This window comes from Lepus europaeus, chromosome 11, assembly GCF_033115175.1.
Source record: "Lepus europaeus isolate LE1 chromosome 11, mLepTim1.pri, whole genome shotgun sequence".
NCBI lineage: Eukaryota > Metazoa > Chordata > Mammalia > Lagomorpha > Leporidae > Lepus > Lepus europaeus.
Genome location: NC_084837.1, coordinates 77,697,554 through 77,720,175, shown reverse-complemented (window position 1 = coordinate 77,720,175; position 22,622 = coordinate 77,697,554). Strand labels below are relative to the sequence as shown.

The 22,622-nt window shown below is 39.6% G+C and overlaps 1 protein-coding gene across 1 annotated transcript in view; it reads left to right on the top strand.

Annotated features, from left to right (window-relative positions):
* The first annotated feature begins 500 nt into the window (after positions 1-500).
* The window catches only part of RFX7 (regulatory factor X7), a 161,594-nt gene continuing 139,472 nt past the window's right edge, over positions 501-22,622 (top strand). Inside the window, exon 1 of the mRNA XM_062205970.1 lies at positions 501-1,149. Within this exon, the coding sequence (XP_062061954.1) occupies positions 989-1,149 (161 nt within the window). The 5' untranslated portion in view covers positions 501-988. The remainder of the gene's footprint in view (positions 1,150-22,622) is intronic.

Sequence of the window (22,622 nt, the reverse complement as noted above, 5' to 3'; positions counted from 1 at the left end):
ATCCTCTCGGTCGAGGGGAGGGGGGCTCACGTTGATGAATGTCACTCGACCCGCTTCGAAGACACGTTCTCCCCCCACCCCACCCCTCAGAAAAAAATCCCATGTCCACGCCAAATATTATTAAACGTGGTTTCTCCACCTCCTCTTCCTCCTCGCGCAAGTTCTCTTTCTCTCGCCGGCGCCTCCCCCACGCTGTCCCGGCCTCCGCCACCAGCTGGGCCGGTCCCCTCTCTGCCCCCGGCGGCAGCGGCGCGCGCCCGCCCTCCGCACCCGTGTGCCCCCCTCCCAGCCCCCCGCGCCCGTACCCCGCACACCCGCGTCCACGCCCCCCCCACCCCCTCCCCGGGCGGAGCGGTAGGTGTTGTGCCGTCTGCGCCGGGCCGCAGTGCGGCTGCGCGCACTGGGCTGCCTCCGGGGCTGGCAGGGCAGCGGCGGCCGCGGCGGCGGCGGCGGCGGCGGCGGGGCCGGGAGCGAGCGGCGGCGGCGGCGGCGGCGGCGGCGTGGGGAGTGGCGTGGAGCAGAGCCTGGGGCTGCAGCGGCGCGGGGAACCCGGAGTAGAAAGCCCCGGGGCAAGGAAGGAAGGAAGGCTGGGCCGTGGAGTCCCTGATCAGCCGTTCTCGTTGGATTTTGGGGGCACACACACCTCGTCTTCAGACGCCCCCTCCTCAACGCCCCCCCTCAGCCCCGGCCGCTGACGGGAGAAGGCGGCGGCGGCGGGGGGCTGAGGGGCGCCGCCATGCCTCTCCCGCGGTGAAGCGCCCGGCCGCTCGCTCTCCCCGGTGATGTCCCCCGGGCGGCAGGCGAAAGCGACTCACTCGAGCTCTGGGGTATAGGCCTAGCTTATCCAGCTTCCTTCCTCCTCCTCCTCCTCCTCCTCCTCCTCCCCTCCCCCCCTCCTCTCCCCCCTTCGTCCTCCCCTCCCCTTCTCTTCCCTCACCCTTCCCCGCGCCCCCATCTTCCCTCCCTCCCTCCCACCCCTCCGGCAGCGATGGCAGAGGAACAACAACAGCCGCCACCACAGCAGCCTGATGCCCATCAGCAGCTTCCCCCCAGCGCCCCCAACTCGGGGGTGGCTCTGCCAGCCCTTGTGCCCGGGCTGCCAGGGACAGAGGCCAGCGCGCTGCAACACAAGATCAAGAACTCCATCTGGTAAGAGGATCCTCCATCGCCCAGGCACATTGCTGCTGCAAAGGGGGTGGGGGGCGGCGGGCGGGCAGCGCAGCCCGAAGCTGATGCCTTCATTCAAAGTGGGTTTCCAGAGTCGAGTGCGTATTTGCAGGACCTCGGGAGGCGTGGGGACTTTGCAGCAGCCTCTGGTCTCCGTAGCGCCAAAATGCTTTAACCCCCCTCCTCAAGTGGGAGTGCAGATACCCAAGTTATTTGTGTTTTTTCGCATGGTGTAACAGGAATATTAAGGCGTAGGGCATGATGGCAGCATGGATTTGGAACTGGGCATGTGAAATGTGTTTCCTCCTTTTGCAGTCATAGCGGGAGGAAGAAGTGTATTGTGAATTCTCACCAAACAGACATTGTGCGTAAGAATATTAATATGCAGCACAAAACCCAATGGGTCTCTTCCTTTCAGTTGGGTCGAGGCTGTTTCTGGATGTTTTTGCCTCCTTTATTCTGCTGCTTTGCATCGGTTGTGAGGAAAGTGCTTCTTTAGTATAAAATATTTGAAGGTGGTGCTTTACACCATAGAGTGATTTTTTTTTTTAATTTAAATGGGACGTGGGGGTCATAAATGTTTTGCCATTTCCTGTATTTTAAAAGAAGCAATATGTGAAATATTCTGTACTATTCTTGTACTTTCTTGTATGAGAATTTCCAGTATTTCAGAGTCAGATTTGAACTCTTCAAGACTGGTGGCAATCCTTTAATAATTAAATGCAGCGAGTTAAGTCATCTTCTGTTAGAGCTGTGGCAAATATGCTTTGAACATGAACTTGTATTGTTTTGTAGGATTCTCCATTAGCTGATATTTTTAATAAATGTAGCACTATTTTTAAAATGGAAAGCAGTATCTGGGATTTGGTCTAAGAGCATGCTTTTAATAGAAGCTTAAAAATAGAATTAAATGTGAGTAAGAAAAAAAAAAGCCTTGAATTTAAAAATGCAATCTTGCAGGTCTATCAGATATGACTATCAGAATATCAAAACGCCTTACATTTATATTGAAATATAACAGCATGTATCATAAAGCAACTGACCTGGCATGTATAGTATTTACACATTTAAAAACAGTGACGGTTTTTAAATACAAAATTAAGATTTGTTAGACAGTAATTTTCATTATTTTCCTGGCATGCATCCATGTTGTCATGATGCTAATATGAAGTAGGTCAGTGCAGGCTTTAATAATTTCATTCCACATAGTAGTTGGTAGTTAGATATTTTGCTTTCAATTTTAATTTTAAAATGATGTTTAAATATTTTAAAGGAGAATTTTTTTTTTGACGTTGACAATAGTCATGTGGCAATTTGAATAGATCAGATGTGTGTGTGTGTGTGTAAGAGAGAAAGCAGTCTTTATTCTTGAATGGATACCCTTACCCCCTTTTATAGCTATAATTTAAAAAAAGAAACAATGCGTTTCCTGCTCACCATCAAGGTTCCCACACACCTAGAGTGTTTTTCCCCCTGTTAACCTGATGTAAGTTAGTGTCTCTGAAATAATCATTAAATTGAACTGAGCACCTTGGTTTTACATTTATATGAGAGACATTCAAGTTAAAGGACTGAAATCTTTACAGAAAGGCAAATTTTAAAAGTTGAATTAGTATGATAAGTTGTATTTTAATATATTAAGGGTAAAAGAGAAAGGAATTTTCACCTCATACTTTTAAAGTAAGAGTGAGATGGACAGCCACCTGAGAGAAGTGTTTGAATAATGATGATGTGGAGTGCTTTCTTTAGTAAATCATATGATTTAATTATTCTTTCATTAATAATTGACATTTACACATCCATTACAACTTAACTGCGCTAATATTTGACTTGAGGAAAAACTTCTGATGAGAGTACACTTCAGTTTTTTATACTTGTTCTGAAAAGCTAATGGGCAACAAGCAATCCCAAAATGTGCAATTTTATGTCTTTGTTTTAAAATTGTGGTGGCCTACTTCCTAAGATTTTATTTTCAACTCTGGAAAACCTGTTTGCAAAAATGCTTTCTTTATATTATGTTCGAAACTTCAGAATAAATATAAGTAAATCATATACATTAGTGGCTGTATTTATTATAGTCTCATACTCCTCCACAGACTGGTTTTACATTATACGTCTTGACTATAAAAATATATTCAAAAATGGATACTACTTAACTACCATTTTCTCAGAAATAGTATACATGCATTAAATTTAAAACACTTTTAAGAGGTAAGATGCAATTCCTTACATACCTCACTTCCCATTTTTTAGGCAGTAATATCTTCTGGCCATTATTTTATCACCTGTTAATGTTCTGAGAGTACAGTTTTTGTACTACTTGCTGTATCATCTTTTGGTACTATTGTTAATAAAAATTTTAAAATTAATTCAAAATGAATATGGCAATTAAAATTTTATCAAATGGGTTTTACATTTAGGTTAATCATAGTTTCTAAATTACTGGGCTTGTAGATCACAACAAGTCTGTACTTGTCCTCCCACTCTACAGATATAAATATAGTATGTGATGTAGGCCTTTAGCTGGACAATGAGTTATTTATTATTGCAGTTCATAATTAATTTATTCTGTTTATTAAATGAAAATGCTGTTTGATAAAAGTATTCCATTGTAATTTCAAGTATTAAATGAGTCTTTGAAAAAAAGATTAACTATTCAAAGTTGAAACCATGGGCCTTAATGAGATTAGAAACTATATTTCTTTCTTTTTTTTTTTTTTTTAAGATTGATTTATTTACTTGAAAGGCAGAGTATCAGAGAAGCAGAGGTAGAGAGAATGAGAGAGAGAGAGGGAGAAAGAGAGAGGTCTTCCATCTACTGGTTCACTCCCCAGGTGGCCACAATGGCCGGAACTGTGCCAATCCGAATCCAGGAGCTAGGAGCTTCTTCCAGGTCCCCCACGTGGGTGCAGGAGTCCAAGGACTTGGGCCATTTTGTATTGCTTTCCCAGGCCATAGCAGAGAGCTCGATTGGAAGTGGAGTAGCCGGGGCCGAGCTGGTGCCCATGTGGGATGCCGATACTGCAAGTGGCTGCTTTACCCGCCATGCCACAGCACCAGCCCCAAAACTACTAACTAAGAGTTAGAAATGTAATGTATGTAAAAGGCAATTCTAGAAAAAAAAAGATACTGCTAACTGGATAGTGTTTTTGTAATGTTTGCATAATATGTGTATGAATGCCTTCAAGTGAAGTTCAGGTCAACAGACATGTGTATTTCTTGACCTTCCTCATCCCACTCCATAAACAAAAGGTCCACGTCACTGAAACTTGAAAAGAGATTTATTTGTAGAGGTCTTTTTTATATTATTTTTATTTATTTAATATATTTATATGAGAGCGTGCGCTCTCATCCGCTGGTTCATTGCCCAAATGCTGACAATAGCTGGGATTGGTGTGAGCTGAAGAGACTAGCTGGGAATTCAGTCCAGTTCTCCAATGTGGGAGGCAGAAATCCATTTACTTGGGCCGGCTTCACTGCCTTCATGATCTGCATCAGTGGGAGTCATAGGCCAGAGTCAGGTATCTCACCCAGGTACTCTGATAGAGGAGGTAGGCATCTTAACTGCTAGCCTGAACATCTGCCTCTGAGGTGTGTTTTATTACTAAATATGCTGTCAGAATGTTATTTGTGTCTTCTAAACAGTAGAGTTCTAAGACTTTTTTTTTTTTTTTTCATTTAAAAAAAAAGGAAAGCTAGTAACCCGTGTCTCTTTTTCTAAACAAAGTCTTGTACTGGTGACCTAAAACAAGGCTATGACCCAACCTAACTGTATACTTCTTCAACTTACGTTGTACCCCTTTTTGATTGCTTAAAAAAGAATGCCAAAGCAAATTTTTCTGTTTCTCTTGTCTCCCAGTGTCTTCATAATTGAAAAAAGAAAATTTATATTTAAACAGAAAAAATTTGCCAAATGCTTTGCTTTTTCTATTTAAAGAAACTCTGATAGAATAAAATTGCTATGGAAAAAATAGAGTGGAAAAAAATACATTTGGGATCTTTTCTACCTATTTGTGATTGTTTTAAGAATAGATCATACTTACATGGGTGGGAATGATTACTGTATTTTCAGTTAGCTTATAACATCGATAATAACTCTTCCTAAAAATTTAAAAGAAGCCCTGATGTTTTATTGAAGAAAATATTCTAATACTGTATTTACTTGAAAAATTTAGGGATTTTAGGTTTTTGAAATGTTTGCAGGTAAGATCTTATAAAAACCAGTCCTTATGAGAAGCATCACTGTTGCACCCATTTTATGGAAATAATAAACTGAATGACAGGGAAGCTATAGAATTCCTCTAATTCCAGACCCTGGAAGGCAGTGTTTGGGTCAGAGTTCCTTATCTTTATTCGGTCTTGCAGGGTATACAAAATTCTGAATCTGGTACATTTGAGAGAATTATAACCAAAGCAGAATTTATATGGTTCATTTTTGTATTTTCTAAATTCAAATGTAAACCCAAGTTGAGTGGTGTTGTTTTACTTTCTAATTAAGATGACGGTAAACAGCTACATATTAAGTGATCAGTCTCTTGTTTCCAGTGGTGTTACTGTGAGCAAAATATGTTGAGCTATAAGGTTTACATAGTAATGCCATATTAGTCCCGATTTCTGTCTCCTGTCCAGTAACTCAGTAGTCTAGTTTTGTTCTTGGTTCTGGGTCAGGCATTTTATTAGCACTGTTTGAGGAATAGTTATTGTTCCTTCAACTGCAGTGAAATGCATTTACTATAAAGCTTATAACTTTAGAGTTTACTTTAGCCATAATTCCATGATCTTCCTTTTGGCTTTCAAAATAAAGACTGACCAGTGCATCAGCTGACCTTCATATGTGTTTGACTAGTTGGTTGACATGCCACCAACCCAGCATTCCACCTGTCTTTTATACTAAGTAAGTGAAAGACTTGTATGTAACAAGGCCAGCTGTGATGGCTGTGTCTCAGCCCTAAGTGGTTCTGATTCCATAAAGAAGGCACCTCTTTGCTCTCTCATGATTTGAAAATGCTGAAATATCCTTCCATATTGTCCAGATAGGCAAGTTAAGCAATTCCAAGCCTGTTGATTTTCTGGTCTTATTTGGTTTAGGTAATGGATATATATGCACAAAAATAATTGATCAATTTGCTCCCTCTCTTGGATGGTGTCTTGAATGTTGGGTATGCACAGAACTAATTTGGTTTTCATCTCACTATTAGTTTTTGTGTTATTGAGGAAAATGAGCTTCCCAGTGGTAGAAAATACAGAAGTATTTTACTTCTTATGAGAGCTCTTGAAAAAAATATGCTTTGAATAAAAACTCACATGAATTTACTTTGTTTATATTACAAAAATAATGTTGCACACTAATATTGTACAAGTGAATAGTAAAATAAGCACTGTCATTTATTGAAATTTGAACATGTTAAGTAAGAGCAGTTTGTAAGCACCCATCTGAATATCTGCTGTATACTTGTACAAAGTACTGTGTACTAGAGACTGGCATTTAAGGAATGCTCATTCACTTGTTAATAATATTAACCTGGCAAAATTAACCTAAGCAAAAATGTGCAATAAAAGTTCTCTCTTACTCAGTTAGGGCACCAGAGAAGGAAATGACACATATGAATGTCAAAATAGGAATTCTGGGAAAAGTAGGCCTTAATTTTCTCATGTACAAAATGAGAGGGTTATACTAGATGACCTTGCAGATTTCTTTAGCTTAAATTTATGTGGTCCTATTACTGAATATTAAGAACAATAATAAAATATAAGCACAGTGAAATACTAACATAATTAACTTGTCACAAGCATTTGGAGCATTTTCACTTGTCAGCTTACTAGGATTTATCAGTGTTTCGTTGGGTGTTAGCCCAGGAGGACTATCTGAAGGTGTTACTTATTGTTTCCTTGTGCAAGGGTTCTGTTATGTGAGAGTAAGCCTACAAATATTTATTGACCTTGTATTACATTTAAAGTGTTCTGGGAGCTGATGTTTATTATGCAAAAATATGCAAGATTGCAGTAATCCAGGCTTTTGGGGAGTTTACTGGCTGCTAGTTGAGAGAGTGCAGCAAGAGGGTTATCTGTGTGCTGCTTATTTTCTGTTTTCCTTATAAAGAGATGGTAATACTTTTTAAAAATTATTTATATACTTGAGATAGAGGATATGAATGAGACAGGTAGATGGAGAGAGCTCCTGTCCTTTTTCCAAATGCCTGCAGTGGCAGGGGCTGGCCCAGATTGAAGCCAGGGACTGGAAACACACTCCAGGTTTCCCATAGGTGTCAAGAACCCAGTTACTTGAGTCCTCACCTCTGCCTCCCAAGGTCTGCTTTAGCAGGAAATGAGTCAGGAGCTGGAGCTGGATTTTGGGTGCAAGCACTGCTAAATGGAATATGGGCATCTTAACTGCTAGGCTCAGTGCCCTCCCTAAGGTGGTAATATTTATACCCACTTCACATAGGAACCTTTTCCTATACTAATAATGTAGTATTTTAAGGCAGTAATGAATGTCCTACCATAAATGTGATTATGTAAATAAGAAAGGTTTATTCATTTCGCAATAATGTTTAGTTTAGAGTTTCAGGACTATTTCTCTTCTTCTAGGGTAGACATTTTAATGAATAATTGTGACAGAATGTCTTTGTTAGTTACAAAGAACCGAGACAGAAAGATGGCTACCCCACAGCTCTGACCAAAATAGACCATTCTTGTCCTCTGTGTCCATTTCCACCACTCTGTATGTTAGTCTTTTAGTTGTTTTTCTTCTGCTTTCTGGAGGATTCTAACAGTTGAGGTTAAAGGTGAACAGCATGGGCCAGTAGGAACAAGATTTCTACTGTTGTTGGCTGGATATTAAAATAAGGCCTTAATGTACTTGGTTGCTGAATGTGAGATTAAGATAGCCCTCAACCTTAATCCACATGAATTAAAACTTTAAAGCATGATTTAATTTTCCTTTTTTTGAGACCATAAATGGGCATTTTCTATCTCTTATTTATAAAAATAAATAGAAACATAATGAGATTTGGTTAATTATGTATAATACCTCTATCAGGCATCTATTACAGTAGCTCCTATCTTTATTACAGAGAGTTGTGTGGGAGGCAAGGTTTTTTATTTCCTCATGTCTGAGAACAAACTGAAAACATGCAGATATTCCTTGCTATTGAAATCTATTTTGGTTCTTAAGTTCAGAAAGTGAGAGGTCAGAGAATGACAGATTCCAATCTGTTGTATCTTGGGGTTTTGGAAGAAGAGTCCATATGGTGTGAAATATAATCTCCAAATAGCCCTACCATGAAGAAAAATTATTTCAATCTATTTGTTGTCTGTATTTGTATAGCAAGAGTTCAGAAAGCAAAGGATAGTAAGCTCATTCCAATACAAGATTAGCAAATTTATTTGAACTTGCATGCTAAGTCTCATTGATTAGTTGTGGCTGCCAAAGACATGGGAATAGGAAGTGGCAATGTGCACGCCCTGTGATTGCCTCCCTTTTCCTTTCTGAAACCAGTGATTTTTAGAATTTGATCTCTGTTATTCACAAAGTAGTAGAACAGTTGGTGCTCTTGGAAGGTAAGAGTTACTAGGGCTATTGTGTTGCCATTGTTATAATGCCCAGTTTTAAGACACAAGTTAAGCATGGAGTCACTTGGGCTTGGGCTTGCCTTTCTGTTTTTCTGTGGCTTTCCAATTTTGAGCATTAGTACTGTCAGGTGGCTACAAGATGAGACTAGGTTTGCAGCTTCCATTATCCCTTTTTTCTCCTTCCACATCTTATTTCTCTGCCTATGCCTTTGCTACTACCTTACCAATCTTTCTTATTTTTCTGCTGATAAAGTGTTTGATTTTAATAGCACTAAGTATTATCTAATGGACCTTTCTTCAACTCCCTGGGAACAATGATCTGAGTGGTGTAATTTAATTTTTATATTAATTTAGATTGGCCTTATCTGAGATTAGTCCATATTAGTTTTTATTGGATTTAAGTGAATATATTCTCATTTTCTAGTTTGTAAATTTCATAGGATTTCAGAAACAGAATATCCCTGAACAAATTGCTGCTTAATCAATAATTTATAGTATGATAGCAAATTATGTTATTTGCATATTGGGAAACTAAAAAGTGGCCATTAGTTTTTGAGATCTATTTGAAATTTTAAAATTTAATTGGTGGGGGCCAGCACTGTGTCACAGTAGGTTACTCCTTCACCTGCCACCTGCAGCGCCGACAGTCCATATGGATGTCAGTTCTAGTCCCGTCTGCTCCTCTTCCAATCCAGCTCTCTGCTGTGGCCTGGGAAAGCAGTAGAAGTGGCCCAAGTCCTTGGGCCCCTACACCTGTAGGGGATACCTGGAAGAAGCTCCTGGCTCCTGGCTCCTGGCTCTGGATCAGCTCTGCTCGGGCCATTGCAGCCATCTGGAGAGTGAACCAGTGGATGGAAGACCTTTCTCTCTGGCTCTCCCTCTCACTGTCTGTAACTCTACCTCTCAAATAAATAAAATCTTTTAAAAAATGTAATTGGTGATGGAGTTGGGTTAAGCCTGTTGGTGAAGATGCTGGTTAGGATGCCCACATCCCACATCAGCACCTGGGTTTGACTCTTGACTCTTGCTCCAAATTCTAACTTCCTGCTAATGCAGACCCTTGGAGGCAGCATGATGGCATAAGTAGTTGGATCTCTGCCAGTCCTGTGGGAGACCTAGATTGGCCTCCAGGATGCCAGCTTTAGCCACCCATTCTGACTGCTGTGGGCATTTGAGAAATGAAACAGTGGATGGGATATGTTTCTTGCCCTCTCCCTCTCTCACATGAACAAGTACAAATTTTAAATAAATTTAATTGGATAGGACTTAGAGTAAAGTTGGTGCTTCTGGGAACCTGGGAAATGTATTCCAACAAGTTGCTTCAATTAATGAACATGAATCACTTTCCAATTTGACTGCAGTCATTAGATCTATTAATAGCAATTTTGTATAAGTAATCTAACCTAAAATTTAATAGTTTATTTAATGCATAATCCTCTTTCTGAAGCAGGAGCTTTTGTTAAGTAGCATGTAGGCAGATTCGACACACACAAATTTCCAGAAAGTAAGAAGGTCAAAGATAAATCCTGAATTTCTAGAATCAAATGATCAGGGAAAACTGAATTCAACACACATTTATTTTAATATCTATTTCATGAAAGATAGTTAGCCAAACACTATCCCAACCTTTTTTTTTTTTTTTTTTTTTTTTTTTTTGGACAGGCAGAGTTGACAGTGAAAGAGAGAGAGAAAGGTCTTCGTTTGCCATTGGTTTACCCTCCAATGGCCGTCGCAGCCAATGCGCTGTGGCCGGCACACCGCACTGATCCGAAGCCAGGAGCCAGGTGTTTATCCTGGTCTCCCATGGGGTGCAGGGCCCAAGCACTTGGGCCATCCTCCACTGCATTCCCTGGCCACAGCAGAGAGCTGGCCTGGAAGAGGGGCAACTGGGACAGAATCCGGTGTCCCGACCGGGACTAGAACCCGGTGTGCCGGCGCCGCAAGGCGGAGGATTAGCCTAATGAGCCGCGGCACCGGCCCAGGATAGTCATCTTAAGGAAAAATCAAAGGATAGGCTATGAATCCAAACAAACCTAACAGTACACTTACCTGGGACATCTTCAGAGTTTTTGTAGGAAATATGTTCAGAGTTCTTGATGACAATGAGGCTAGCCAATAATGTCTATAATTAGAGGAAAATAACTTGGGAAAAAAAAATTTGTTTGACCAAAGCGTGATGTTTCCAAAACCAATCACAGTCCTCTCTAAATTTTTATTTATAAATACAGAAGAAAGAATATGAAATACCATGGAGAGAAAAAGATAGGAGGGGACGGAAACTGCATAGAGGACTAGAGTACAGGTATCCCACACTATAACCTTTAGCAGAATTTTTACAATAACTTCTCCTGTGTATTGATACCTCATCTATCTCAATTTGCTTCCAAATTTCTAGTTATTATATTTATTTTGATAGTAGATATAACTATTCTATCAGTCTGGTGATATTGGTTTCAACTTTGATTTTTCTCTCTTGTGTCCCTGCCCATTGTTTTAACAAGTTGCTTAGTTTGCAGTGTATCTTAAATCTCTTCAATTTCTTCCTGTTCCATTGCCAGAATCCTAGTTAAGTGCTTCACCATTTTATTCCTGTTACAGCAAGAATGTAACTGCTCTTTGCCATTGATCTTTCCCCACAACTGTGCTATGTATTGCTGTCCAAATAAGTCTTCTAAATCATCCTTTTCTTTTTTAATGTAGTTCCCTTCTAAAAACCTACAGTAATTTCTTCCTGCACACTATGTTTCTAAAGTTTTCTTTTAGGTTTCAAAGGCCTTTATAATCTAGCCTCATAAGGTCAATCCTAGTCTATTTCTTACTGTTTATCAGCATTCAACATCTCCCGCAGTCTAGCAGGTGCCTCCCTGTTTGCCTTATCCAAGTGTTGTGTGGTCCTACTTATGTTCATGTTTTGTTCTGCTTTGTATCTTTCTGAAATCCCCACTTCCCTGTCTCCAAATCCCATGTAATTATGTCTTAAACATTTCTGAAGTCTTAGCTCAAGTCGTTGTACTCTGAAATAGTCTTTATTTACTCTTGTTCTTATTGGCCGTTTCTTAACCTGCTGTTATTTAGGGAATCGTGTACTATAAGCACTTAATCATTCTAAATTTTTTCCTGTGCTGTTCTAATCAATTCTTTGAAGCTAGGTACACCTTTTGTATTTTTTTTTACTTCTCTTTTAGTAGTAAGTACTAGTGCAGATCTTCTTTTGCTTACTACATGTTTAGAGGCACTTTTTTCCCTACATATTAGAGTATTTCAAAACCTTCACAGAAAATAAATTTATTCTGGTGCAAAAATTTTTCAAAACTCATACATAGGGTAGTTGGTAAAGTCGCCGTCTGTGATGTTGTGGTATAGTAGGTAAAGCTGCCATATGCAGCACCTGCATCCCACAAGGGCACCAAGGAGTTTGAGTTCCAGCTGTTCTACTTGCGGATTCGTCTTCCTGCTACTGTGCCTGGGAAAGCAGCGGAAGATGGCTGAGTGCTTGGGCCCCTGTACCCACATGGGACACTCGGATGAAGTTCCTGACTCCTGGCTTCAGCCTGACCCAGCCCTGGCCTTGCAACCGTTTTGGGAGTGAACCAGTGGATAGAAGAGATCTCTGTCTCTCTCTGTCTCACCCTCACCCTCACCTTCTCTCTGTCTCGCCCTCACCCTCCGCCCCCGTAACTCTGCCTTTCAATTAAATAAATCTTAAAAAAAAAAAAAAAAAAAAACTCACAGTTTTTTTGTAACATGTTTTCCATGAATGTTTTGAAATACCTTTGTGTTAATATTTCTGTATTTGATTTATTTAATGTGGTAATTTTCTCCACAAGCAAGCTTTTAACTTATGGTACACTTTACAGAATAGAGGACTAAACTGATTTTATAATGCAAACTGGGCAACTTGTTAAACATGAGCATGGACACAAGAGAGAAAAATCAAAGATGAAACTAATATTACTAGACTGATGGAAAGAAGGAATAGTGATATCTACTATCGAAATAAGTAGAATAATTGGAAATAGAATCATATCAGTGATTTTTAAAATTACATTGGTAAAGCCAAATTAATCATTTAGTAAGAGTTTCAGTTCTACTAATCTTGTATCTTTCTCTCTCTCTCTCTCTATATATATATATATAATATATAAATACATATACATATATATATAAATAATATGTGGCCGGCACTGTGGCTCACTTGGCTAATCCTCTGCCTGCAGCGCCAGCACCCCAGGTTCTAGTCCCGGTTGGGGCACTGGATTTTGTCCTGGTTGCTCCTTTTCCAGTCCAGCTCTCTGCTGTGGCCCGGGAGGGCAGTGGAGGATGGCCCAAGTGCTTGGGCCCTGCACCCGCATGGGAGACCAGGAGGAAGCACCTGGCTCCTGGCTTCAGATAGGCGCAGCGCACCGGCCGCGGTGGCCATTTTGGGGATGAACCAACGGAAGGAAGACCTTTCTCTCTGTCTCTCTCTCTCACTGTCTAACTCTGCCTGTCAAAAAAATATTAATAATAATTTGTGCCCTAGTGAGAGGCTTTGTGTCCCTCATTTGAAAAATGATGAAGCAGGCAACTCTTACAGAGTTCAGCTACTTCTCTTCACTCATTATTCAACAGTATTTTGTTAGTTTTGTTGGCTGAATAGTTATTCTGTGGAATTTTAAAGATCCATTAACATTGAATTGGAGATAATTTTCTTACAGTTTGGTCCTGGTGAGAGGTGTGAGCTAATTTTTTGGAAAACAAGATCCAAAGCTAAGGTAATTTGTTGAACTATGACCAAAGTCTGAAGATAGCAGAGAAAAATCTGTGAGTGAGGATAGTTGATGAAAGTGGGAGATTTACCGGGGAGGTTAGGAGGGAATGACTAAAATAAGAAAACAACTCTGTGGGCCTGACCTGTTTCAATTTCAAAATCTTACTACCTAGTGTGCTAAACCTTCCTATTTGTCTGAAGGAATACTTTTTTTCTATAGGGGAAGGTGAATGTTTAATAATGTTTATGTTAAAAGATGCTTTCCATTTAAAATGGTATTTTATATTATGCCACTTGGTTTGTGAGAGTATTGGTTCTCAAATTATTGTTATATTAATATCACCTAGGAACTTGTTAGAAATGTAAATTTTGAGGCTTAACCTCAGATTTATTATAGCAGAAATTCTGGGAATATAGTCAACAGTGTTTAGTTTAACTGTACTACAGGTGATTCTAATTCTCAAAATGACGATTGAAACCCCCTGGATTAGAGGATTCATCTTCTCATAAAAAATGTTAAACAGAAGTCCTATGTGACAAAATTTTAGTATTCTCAGTCATTCTTGACTACCCCAGGTTGAGTTAATAATTTCTTTATTTTAACTTACATGCTATTTGAATATCATTCTGCTGTATCTTCATTTACACTGTAGTATAAATAAGTAACTTTTTTACTAAACAAATCTTTACAATCTGTGTATTCAGTGGACTGATGAATAAAACAGAAGCACATAGTTCATAGTCATCATTATACTTAGTCCTAACCAACAATTAAAGACACACAGTTTGGTTAATCCTACACCTTGCGGCGCCGGCATCCCATATGGGCACCGGGTTCTAGTCCTGGTTGCTCCTCTTCCAGTCCAGCTCTCTGCTGTGGCCCGGGAGAGCAGTGCAGAATGGCCCAAGAGCTTGGGCCCCTGCACCCGCATGGGAGACCAGGAGGAAGCACCTGGCTCCTGGCTTTGGATCAGTGCAGCGCCGGACATGGAGGCCATTAGGGGAGTGAACCAACGGAGGGAAGACCTTTCTCTCTGTCTCTCTCACTGTCTATAACTCTACCTGTCAAATAAAAAAAAGACACACACTAACAAAATACCAGTGATGCATGTGAAAGAAAATATGAGATGTATAACCCAAGAACCAGTATAGTAACTATTTTTGACTTTATAGGGCGTGGAGTCTGTGTTACAACTACTTTATTTACTATGCCACTGTATCAGGAAAGTAGCCATATAAATGAATGGATATGACTGGATTTGACACTTGGTAACCTATTGCCATGCTAGGCAAATAAAGAATAAAGAGTTCTCAATCTTCTCTCTCTTTTATTGACAAACAGTGGATGATGGTCATTCACCTGCTTGGTATTAATCATTCTGTAATTCTCCCATATGCAAATGCAAGATGATATGCATTGTTTATTAGAATGAAAATGTGAGATGGTTATATTTCAGGGATAATCCCTAATTATCTTCCACTATTTTATAATAATTCCATTTTATAATAGTAATAGTCTATTGACTTTGGTTTTGATCCAAGGCATCAAGCACTCAGAAGTTCTCATTCCTGTCTTCAAAGCAAAAAAGAAACTGAACAAACTGAAAATCACCAATTCTTATAGATTCCTTAGAAAATTGAAGTCACAGGGCAAAGTGCTACCCTAAAAAACAGAGAGATGGGCAATACAGACAATCCTAGTTTACCCAGAGGATGATCCCAAGAGTTGAAGCCAACTGCTGAAGCAAATACGGTTCAGAGCACTTTAAACTGGAAGCTAAGTACAAACTACCTTGAGAGTTAAAACTAAGTGAGGCCAGCCTTCATGGGGAGGGAGGTGTAGTTTTCTGAATTATGCCTCAGGGATCCGAATCAGGTTCTTTGTGTGAAAATCAGAGGAAAAATACCCTTGTGCTTCCTGAGGAAGGAGGAAAAAAAGTTGCCATTTTGAAATACATTCCCAGCTCTGTTTTCTCTTTCACAAGGCTTGCCCGCAAAGGAAACTGTTTTACTAGAGTCTAATCTATGGGAGCTTTACCAAAGCCTTACTCTCCTGGAAATGGAAAATGGCCAATTCCAGTCCCTTCAGCCTTTGATGTAGGGGAAAGGAAATACTCATCTCAGGCTCTCTAAAAGGCTGAGACTTCATCAAACACTGTAGAATGTTTCCCCTCCCACTATACTTTTCTACCACATGAGATGGGATCCTGTATAATCATAAGGGATTGGGTGTAAAAGAATTGTAAGCCTCAGACCCTATTTAAGGAGTCTCAAAGGATACTCAAATGCAACAGGGAGACAAAAACAGGGATACCTGGAAAAAATTCTTAGCCTCTGACACAATGGCTGTAACACAGTAAACACAACCCAACACCTTACTAGATAAACAAAACCTCACAGGAGGTTATACCTGAGGTTATACTGGAGTTTATACCTCAGTTCCTTATCATACCAGGCTTTCAACAGGAAATTACAAGGCATGCTAAAAGGCAAAAAAAAGAGACCCCCCCCCCCAAAAAAAACCAGCCCAACTCCTACAATACAAAGAGGCAAATCAGGCATCAGAATCAGATATCACAGATTTTTGGAAATAACAGACTGAGAATTTTAACTGGTGAATACCCTAGAGCTCTAAAGGAAAAGATGTATATTATGCAAAAACAGATGAGTAAGATAAACAGAAAAGTGGAGAGTTTAAGGAAAAATCCAGAGAAAAGGCTAGAAATGAAAAACAGTAACAGAAATGAAGAATGTTTTTGATGGGACTTAGCAGTATTCTAGGCATGAGTGAGGACGGAACCAGTGAATATGGAGATGTCATTGGAAACTTTCAATACTGACATGAAAAGAATGGGAAAGCTGGAATAGAGTATTTGAGATGTACAGGACAGTTAAACAGGTGCATACATAATAGGAATATCAGAAAAAGAAAAAAAGGAATGGAAGGAGTATTTGTAGTAATAGTTTGAGAATTTTTCAAAATTAATAACCAACAACAAATGACAAATTAAGTTCACTGAACACTAAGTGGTATAAATACAGAAAAGAAAGATCTACACTATCACATTTTGTTTATAGAAACTCGAAGAGAAAAATCTTGAAGGAAGCCAGTGGAAAGATGACTTTTCCTATAGAGGAATAAGGTAAGAAGTACATCAGACCCTCAGATACCAACAAGCAAGAAAAGAGTGGGTTGAAAGTACACACAAATCTAGACTGCTGTGTGCAGCAAAAAATATTCTTCAGACAAATAAGAATTGAGGGAATTTGTCCTGCCTTTCATGAAATATGAAAAGTTCTTCAGATTGAAGAAAATAGTGTTGGATCAAAAATTCACAATAGAAGAAATAAATGAAGGTAAAACAAAATTTTATTTTTCTTATGTAATTTACCTAATAGGTAACTTCGTTCAAATAATAATTGCAGTGTATTGTTAGCATAGCTCTTGAGTAACTGAAGTGAATGAGAGCAGTGTTAGAATAAGTAGGTTAGAAGAATTGGGATTACTCTTAAGACACTTGCACTAACTGAAGCTGTGTATGTGTTATTTGAAATTGGACTTGGATTAGTCATATATGCACATTGCAGACTTTAGGAAACCACTGCAAAAATTAAAAGGGAATGTAATTGATAGGCTTTAAGAGAGCAGAGAAATAGAATCATCTAAAATACTCAAAATCAGAGACGCAGAAATAGAGTAGAAGAGAAAAAAAAAGGTGAAACAAAGAAAAAGGACAACAAATACTAACATGTTACAAATATGGTACATATTAATCCAACTATATCAATAATCACTTTAAATGTGAATGTTTTAGATAACATCAATTAAAAGATTATCTATGTAGATTTAAAAAACAGGACCCATTATAGGTATCTACAAGTATATCTTTTACAGACTTTGGTACTTGATTATTTAGTAACCAATTTCTTTTAACAAATTTCATGAATGTGTTTTAACTGAGAATTTGAGAACATTTGCTATACAAGTTGCAAGCAAATGGCAGGGTGCTTAAATTGGAAAGTTCAAGGAAAATGGCCATACTTTTGTGCTCAGTTTTGTGCATGAGACCATTTCCTCCACTTATAATTAATTTTAAAATTATTGAGCACCTCTTATGTGGATTATGATTTTTTATTAAATAGTTTTGATGAGATAATTTATATCCCATTAAATTCACCTGTTTTAAGCATATGGTTAAAATGATGTTTAGCATTTTCATTTTTTTTACATCACTGTGCACATAATTATCCTGATCTGATTTTAAAACATTTTGATTTTTGAAGCAGTTGAAAAGTGAATTATATTGACTGACTTATAGTGATCTAGTTAATAAATCTAGAGAGTCAGCGACATGGGAGCACTTGAGGTCCTGTTGTTTTGCACATCTGTGAGACTCAACAGTAGGGCATGGATTTCTAGTAACTCGAAAGATGAAGTTGCACTTGGCTCTGTTTCTCAGTGACCTTTCCTTTCTCCTCTATATATTACTTTTTTAAAATTACACACTCAGATAAGAGTAATACACTCTAGTGTTAGGGCAGTGGGAGTGACTGTACTTCTCAATAATGTGTTATACGCCATATAAAGAACTGGAACAGAGGAGCCAGACATAAAGATAAGGAAATGGAATGGCCATTTGCTTAGTTTGATGAATTTATGCTTTCTATATGTGTTGAAATATTAACAGAATACCCCATAAATATACACATGTATTACATGTTAATCAAACATTTTTAAAATAATTATTTTAAAATAGGAAATTTCTTCCAAGTATAAAGTGTATAAAATAGAGAAACTTTTATATATTAAAAAGGTTTAGGAGAGGGGGAGGGCCCCGCCCCCGCCCTGTGGCATAGCGATAAACAGTTGCCTGCAGTGCCGGCATCCCCTGTGGGTGCCTTTTCAACTCCCAGCTGCTCGACTTCTGATCCAGCTCTCTACTATGGTCTGGGAAAGAAGTAGATCACCCAGATCCTTGGGCCACTTGCTCCCACATGGGAGACCTGGAAGAAGCTCCAGGCTCCTGGCTTTGGCTCTGCCCAGCTCCAACCATTGGCAGCCATGTGGAGAGTGAACCAGGGGATGGAAGACCTCTCTGTCTCTGCCTCTCTCTCTCTCTTTTTCTCTGTCTCTGCCTCTGTAGCTTTGCCCTTCAAATAAATAAATGAATCTTTAAAAAAAAAAAAAAAAGGTTGAGGGGGCGCCGGCGCTGTGGCACAGTGGGTAAAGCTGCCACCTACAGTAGGATTTGCAGGTCTTGTAAGTGCTAGGATGTGTGTTCTCATTGTGAGGGAAAGGCTGAGCAGAGGAGTGACAAGACCAACTGATGCTTTAAAAGGCTTGCTGGCCTGCTGTGCTGAGGAGGCTGTGTGGACTACAGAGCAAGAGCATAAACAGGGAGACCAGACTGGACTGAGTGACTGACACTGTACTGGGTGCATGTAGAAGATAATGGCGGTATATCAGAATATTCAGTGGTAGTCTCAAGGTTTTGCAGTTAACTTTGAATAATCTTATTTGTACTTCTCTCTACCTTCTAAGTATTATGTGACATATTAGGCTCTAATTGGAGGGATGTGTTTACATATTAGGTACAGTTTTATAGAGACTATTGCCAAAATTTGAAAGATAGGGCTGCAGAGAGACTAAATGTTTATAATCCATCTACTGGAGTATTTTGAAGCATTAACAATTTGGAATAAACGAGTTAAGTAATTTAGTGAAAAGTGATAATTAGGAAATAAAAAATTTTACAAATCAGTCAATGATTTTAAATAACTAGCATAACACTAAACTAAAACATTTTAACAGGAGAGGTACTATTTTAAAGAAGGTGCAAGCTAGCAACTTTACTACTCTTGGTTTCCTCTTGCAGTGGAATATTGTAAATCACTTTTGAAACCTCAAACCCTATTTAAAGAATGACATTTAGTTATTGATCTTAATAGAGCACTGTAATTAACCTTGTTCCTTTTTTTATCATCTACTGTCCTTTTGCCTGATCCAGTGAATTTCTCCTGTTCTTCAGAGCTCAGATCAACTAACTACAAATAGAGACCTTCATGAGCCCCTTTAATTAAATCCTGCTTATTCCCTCCATCTCTGTTCTAATTTTTTTTTTTACTTTGAAGATTTATGTATTTATTAGAAGAGTTAGAGAGAGGCCAGGAGAGACAGAAAGACATCTTCCATTGCTGATTTCACTCTCCACATGGCCACAATGGCCAGAGCTGGATCAGGCCAAAGACAGGAGCCAGGAACTCCATCTGGGTCTCCCTTGTGGATAGCAGGGGCCCAAGCACTTGGGCCATCTTCCACTGCTTTTCCAGACACATAAGCAGGGAGCTGGATCAGAAGTGTAGCAGGGTGGCATGTGTTGTGGTCTAGCAGGTTAAGCTGCCAACTGCGACATTGGCATCCCATATGAGTGCTGGTTTGAATCCCAGCTGCTCTGCTTACATCCAGCTCCCTGCTAAAGGCCTGGAAAAAAGAAAATGGCCCAAGTGTTTCGGCCCCCTGCCACCCACATGGCAGACCCGGATGAAGCTCCTGGCCCCTGGTTTCAGCCTGGCCCAGCGCTGGCCATTGTGGCCATCTGGGAAGTGAAGCAGCAGATGGAAGATTCTCTATTTCTCTCTCTCTCTCCCTCTCTCTCTCTCTCTCTAACTCTGGTTTTCAAAATAAATAAACTTTTAAAAAGAGAAAAAAAAGGAAGACCTTTTCTCTCTGTCTCTCTCTCTCACTGTCCACTCTGCCTGTAAAAAAAAAAAAAAGAGAGAGAGAGAGAGAGAGAAAGAGAGACTGGCGCCGTGACTCAACAGGCTAATCCTCCGCCTTGCGGCGCCTGCACACCGGGTTCTAGACCCGGTCCAGGCACCGGATTCTGTCCCGGTTGCCCCTCTTCCAGGCCAGCTCTCTGCTATGGCCAAGGAGTGCAGTGGAGGATGGCCCAAGTCCTTGGGCCCTGCACCCCATGGGAGACCAGGAGAAGCACCTGGCTCCTGCCATCGGATCAGCGCGGTACGCCGGCTGCAGCGCACCTACCACAGCGGCCATTGGAGGGTGAACCAAAGGCAAAAGGAAGACCTTTCTCTCTGTCTCTCTCTCTCACTGTCCACTCTGCCTGTCAAAAATAAATAAATAAATAAATAAATAAAAAGAGAAAGAAAGAGAAGTGGAGCAGCTGGGACTTGAACCATCGTTCATATAGGATGTCGACATCACAGTTAGTGGCTCACCCTGCTGCACCACAACACCAACCCACCAGTTCTGATCTTGTTACTGTGCATTACAACTGTACTAAAATAATAGTGTAATAGTATAGTTTCCTTTATTAGAGTGTCAGTACAGTAAGGTGAGTTGTCTCTCTCTTACATATAGCCATTCCCAGTACAGAATGAATGCATGAGCTAACAGTGTAAATGCTTGACTGAGTTGGGGATCTGGTGTAATTTTCCTGCCATTCCTCTTCCCCCTCCCCGTTCATATGCTGTTTTGAATTCTTGAGTAAGTATGATTGAAGCTTTAAGCCAAAACAGCAAATTTTGGTGTTTTTACCAGTACAAATGTGACATTTTCTGACTAAGTTGTATGCATTTTCAACAGCATGAAAGCATAGCTTATTGTATTTTTCTGTTTACAGATGATCCTTTTGAATGTATAATTTAGTGTTAATACAGGTAGCATTACCAAACTAAATTATTTTATAATAATATGTCACCTGACGATGGAATATGTTCTGAGAAACATGTCAGCAGATGATGTTCATTGTATGAACAACATAAATGTGTACTTTGAAACTTTGACATCTAGAGCATCACTAGGCAATCCAATTTTATGGGATCACCTTCATGTGTTGACCAAAATCTAATGGAGCACATGACTGTATTAGAATTATACTAAGTATGTGTAATCTCACATGTGGGGTTCTTTTGGGCTTAAAGTTTGAAACATTTTTCTAAAACTCCTCTGTTTATACTCCCTTTCTTAGAAAGGTGGATTTTACTGGTATATATTGTTTACTTATATTGCTTTATTATAGGTATTTAAGTGCTGTTAATAAAATTCTGTTTTTTTTTTTTTAATGATTTCTCATTGGAGATATAGGGAAAGAGATAAATTCAACTCTGGTAGCACTGCCACACTTAAACATTTTTTATTCATTAGAAATTATGACATATTAATATAGTGTGTTGAAAATAAACTATGCAGGAAATCTGGCATAGTGACAGAACATTTAGCTATGATCCTTAAGGCTTTACTTCAAGAAGCGGGCAAAGCAGAATTTTTTTTCTTGAAGGTCATTTTCAAAAAAGTTCAAGACTAACTGAGCACTTATTTTGTAAATTTACTTTTATGTTTAAATAATAATGGAATATATTTATGGGATAAATATAAAATAATATTTTATAATGTATATAAATAAAATATATAATAAATTAAAATGTGATATATATGCATTGTGGAATGAACAGATCAGACGAATGAACATACCCCTCACTTCACATACTTATTTCCTTATGATTAGAACATTTTAAAACCCACTTACAATTTTGAAATATAAAATACATCATTATTAGCTGTAGACACCTTGCAGAACTTATTCCTACTAACTGAAACTTTATCTTTCTGATCACATTTTTACTTACAGAATAACTCGGGTTTTTTTTTTTTTTTTTTTTTTTTGACAGGCAGAGTGGACAGTGAGAGAGAGAGACAGAGAGAAAGGGTCTTCCTTTGCCGTTGGTTCACCCTCCAATGGCCGCTGTGGCTGGCGTGCTGCGGCCAGCATACTGCGCTGATCCGTTGGCAGGAGCCAGGTGCTTATCCTGGTCTCCCATGGGGTGCAGGGCCCAAGGACTTGGGCCATCCTCCACTGCACTCCCTGGCCACAGCAGAGAGCTGGCCTGGAAGAGGGGCAACCGGGACAGGATTGGTGCCCCGACCGGGACTAGAACCCGGTGTGCCGGCACCGCAAGGCGGAGGATTAGCCTAGTGAGCCACAGCGCCGGCTGAGAATAACTGTTTTTATTTATTATTTCTTGCTCCCAAAGATAATTTAGGGTTTTTAGAAGCAAAATAAAGAGAACTCCAAAGACTATTTCCTATATAAAACAGATCTGAAGAACCACC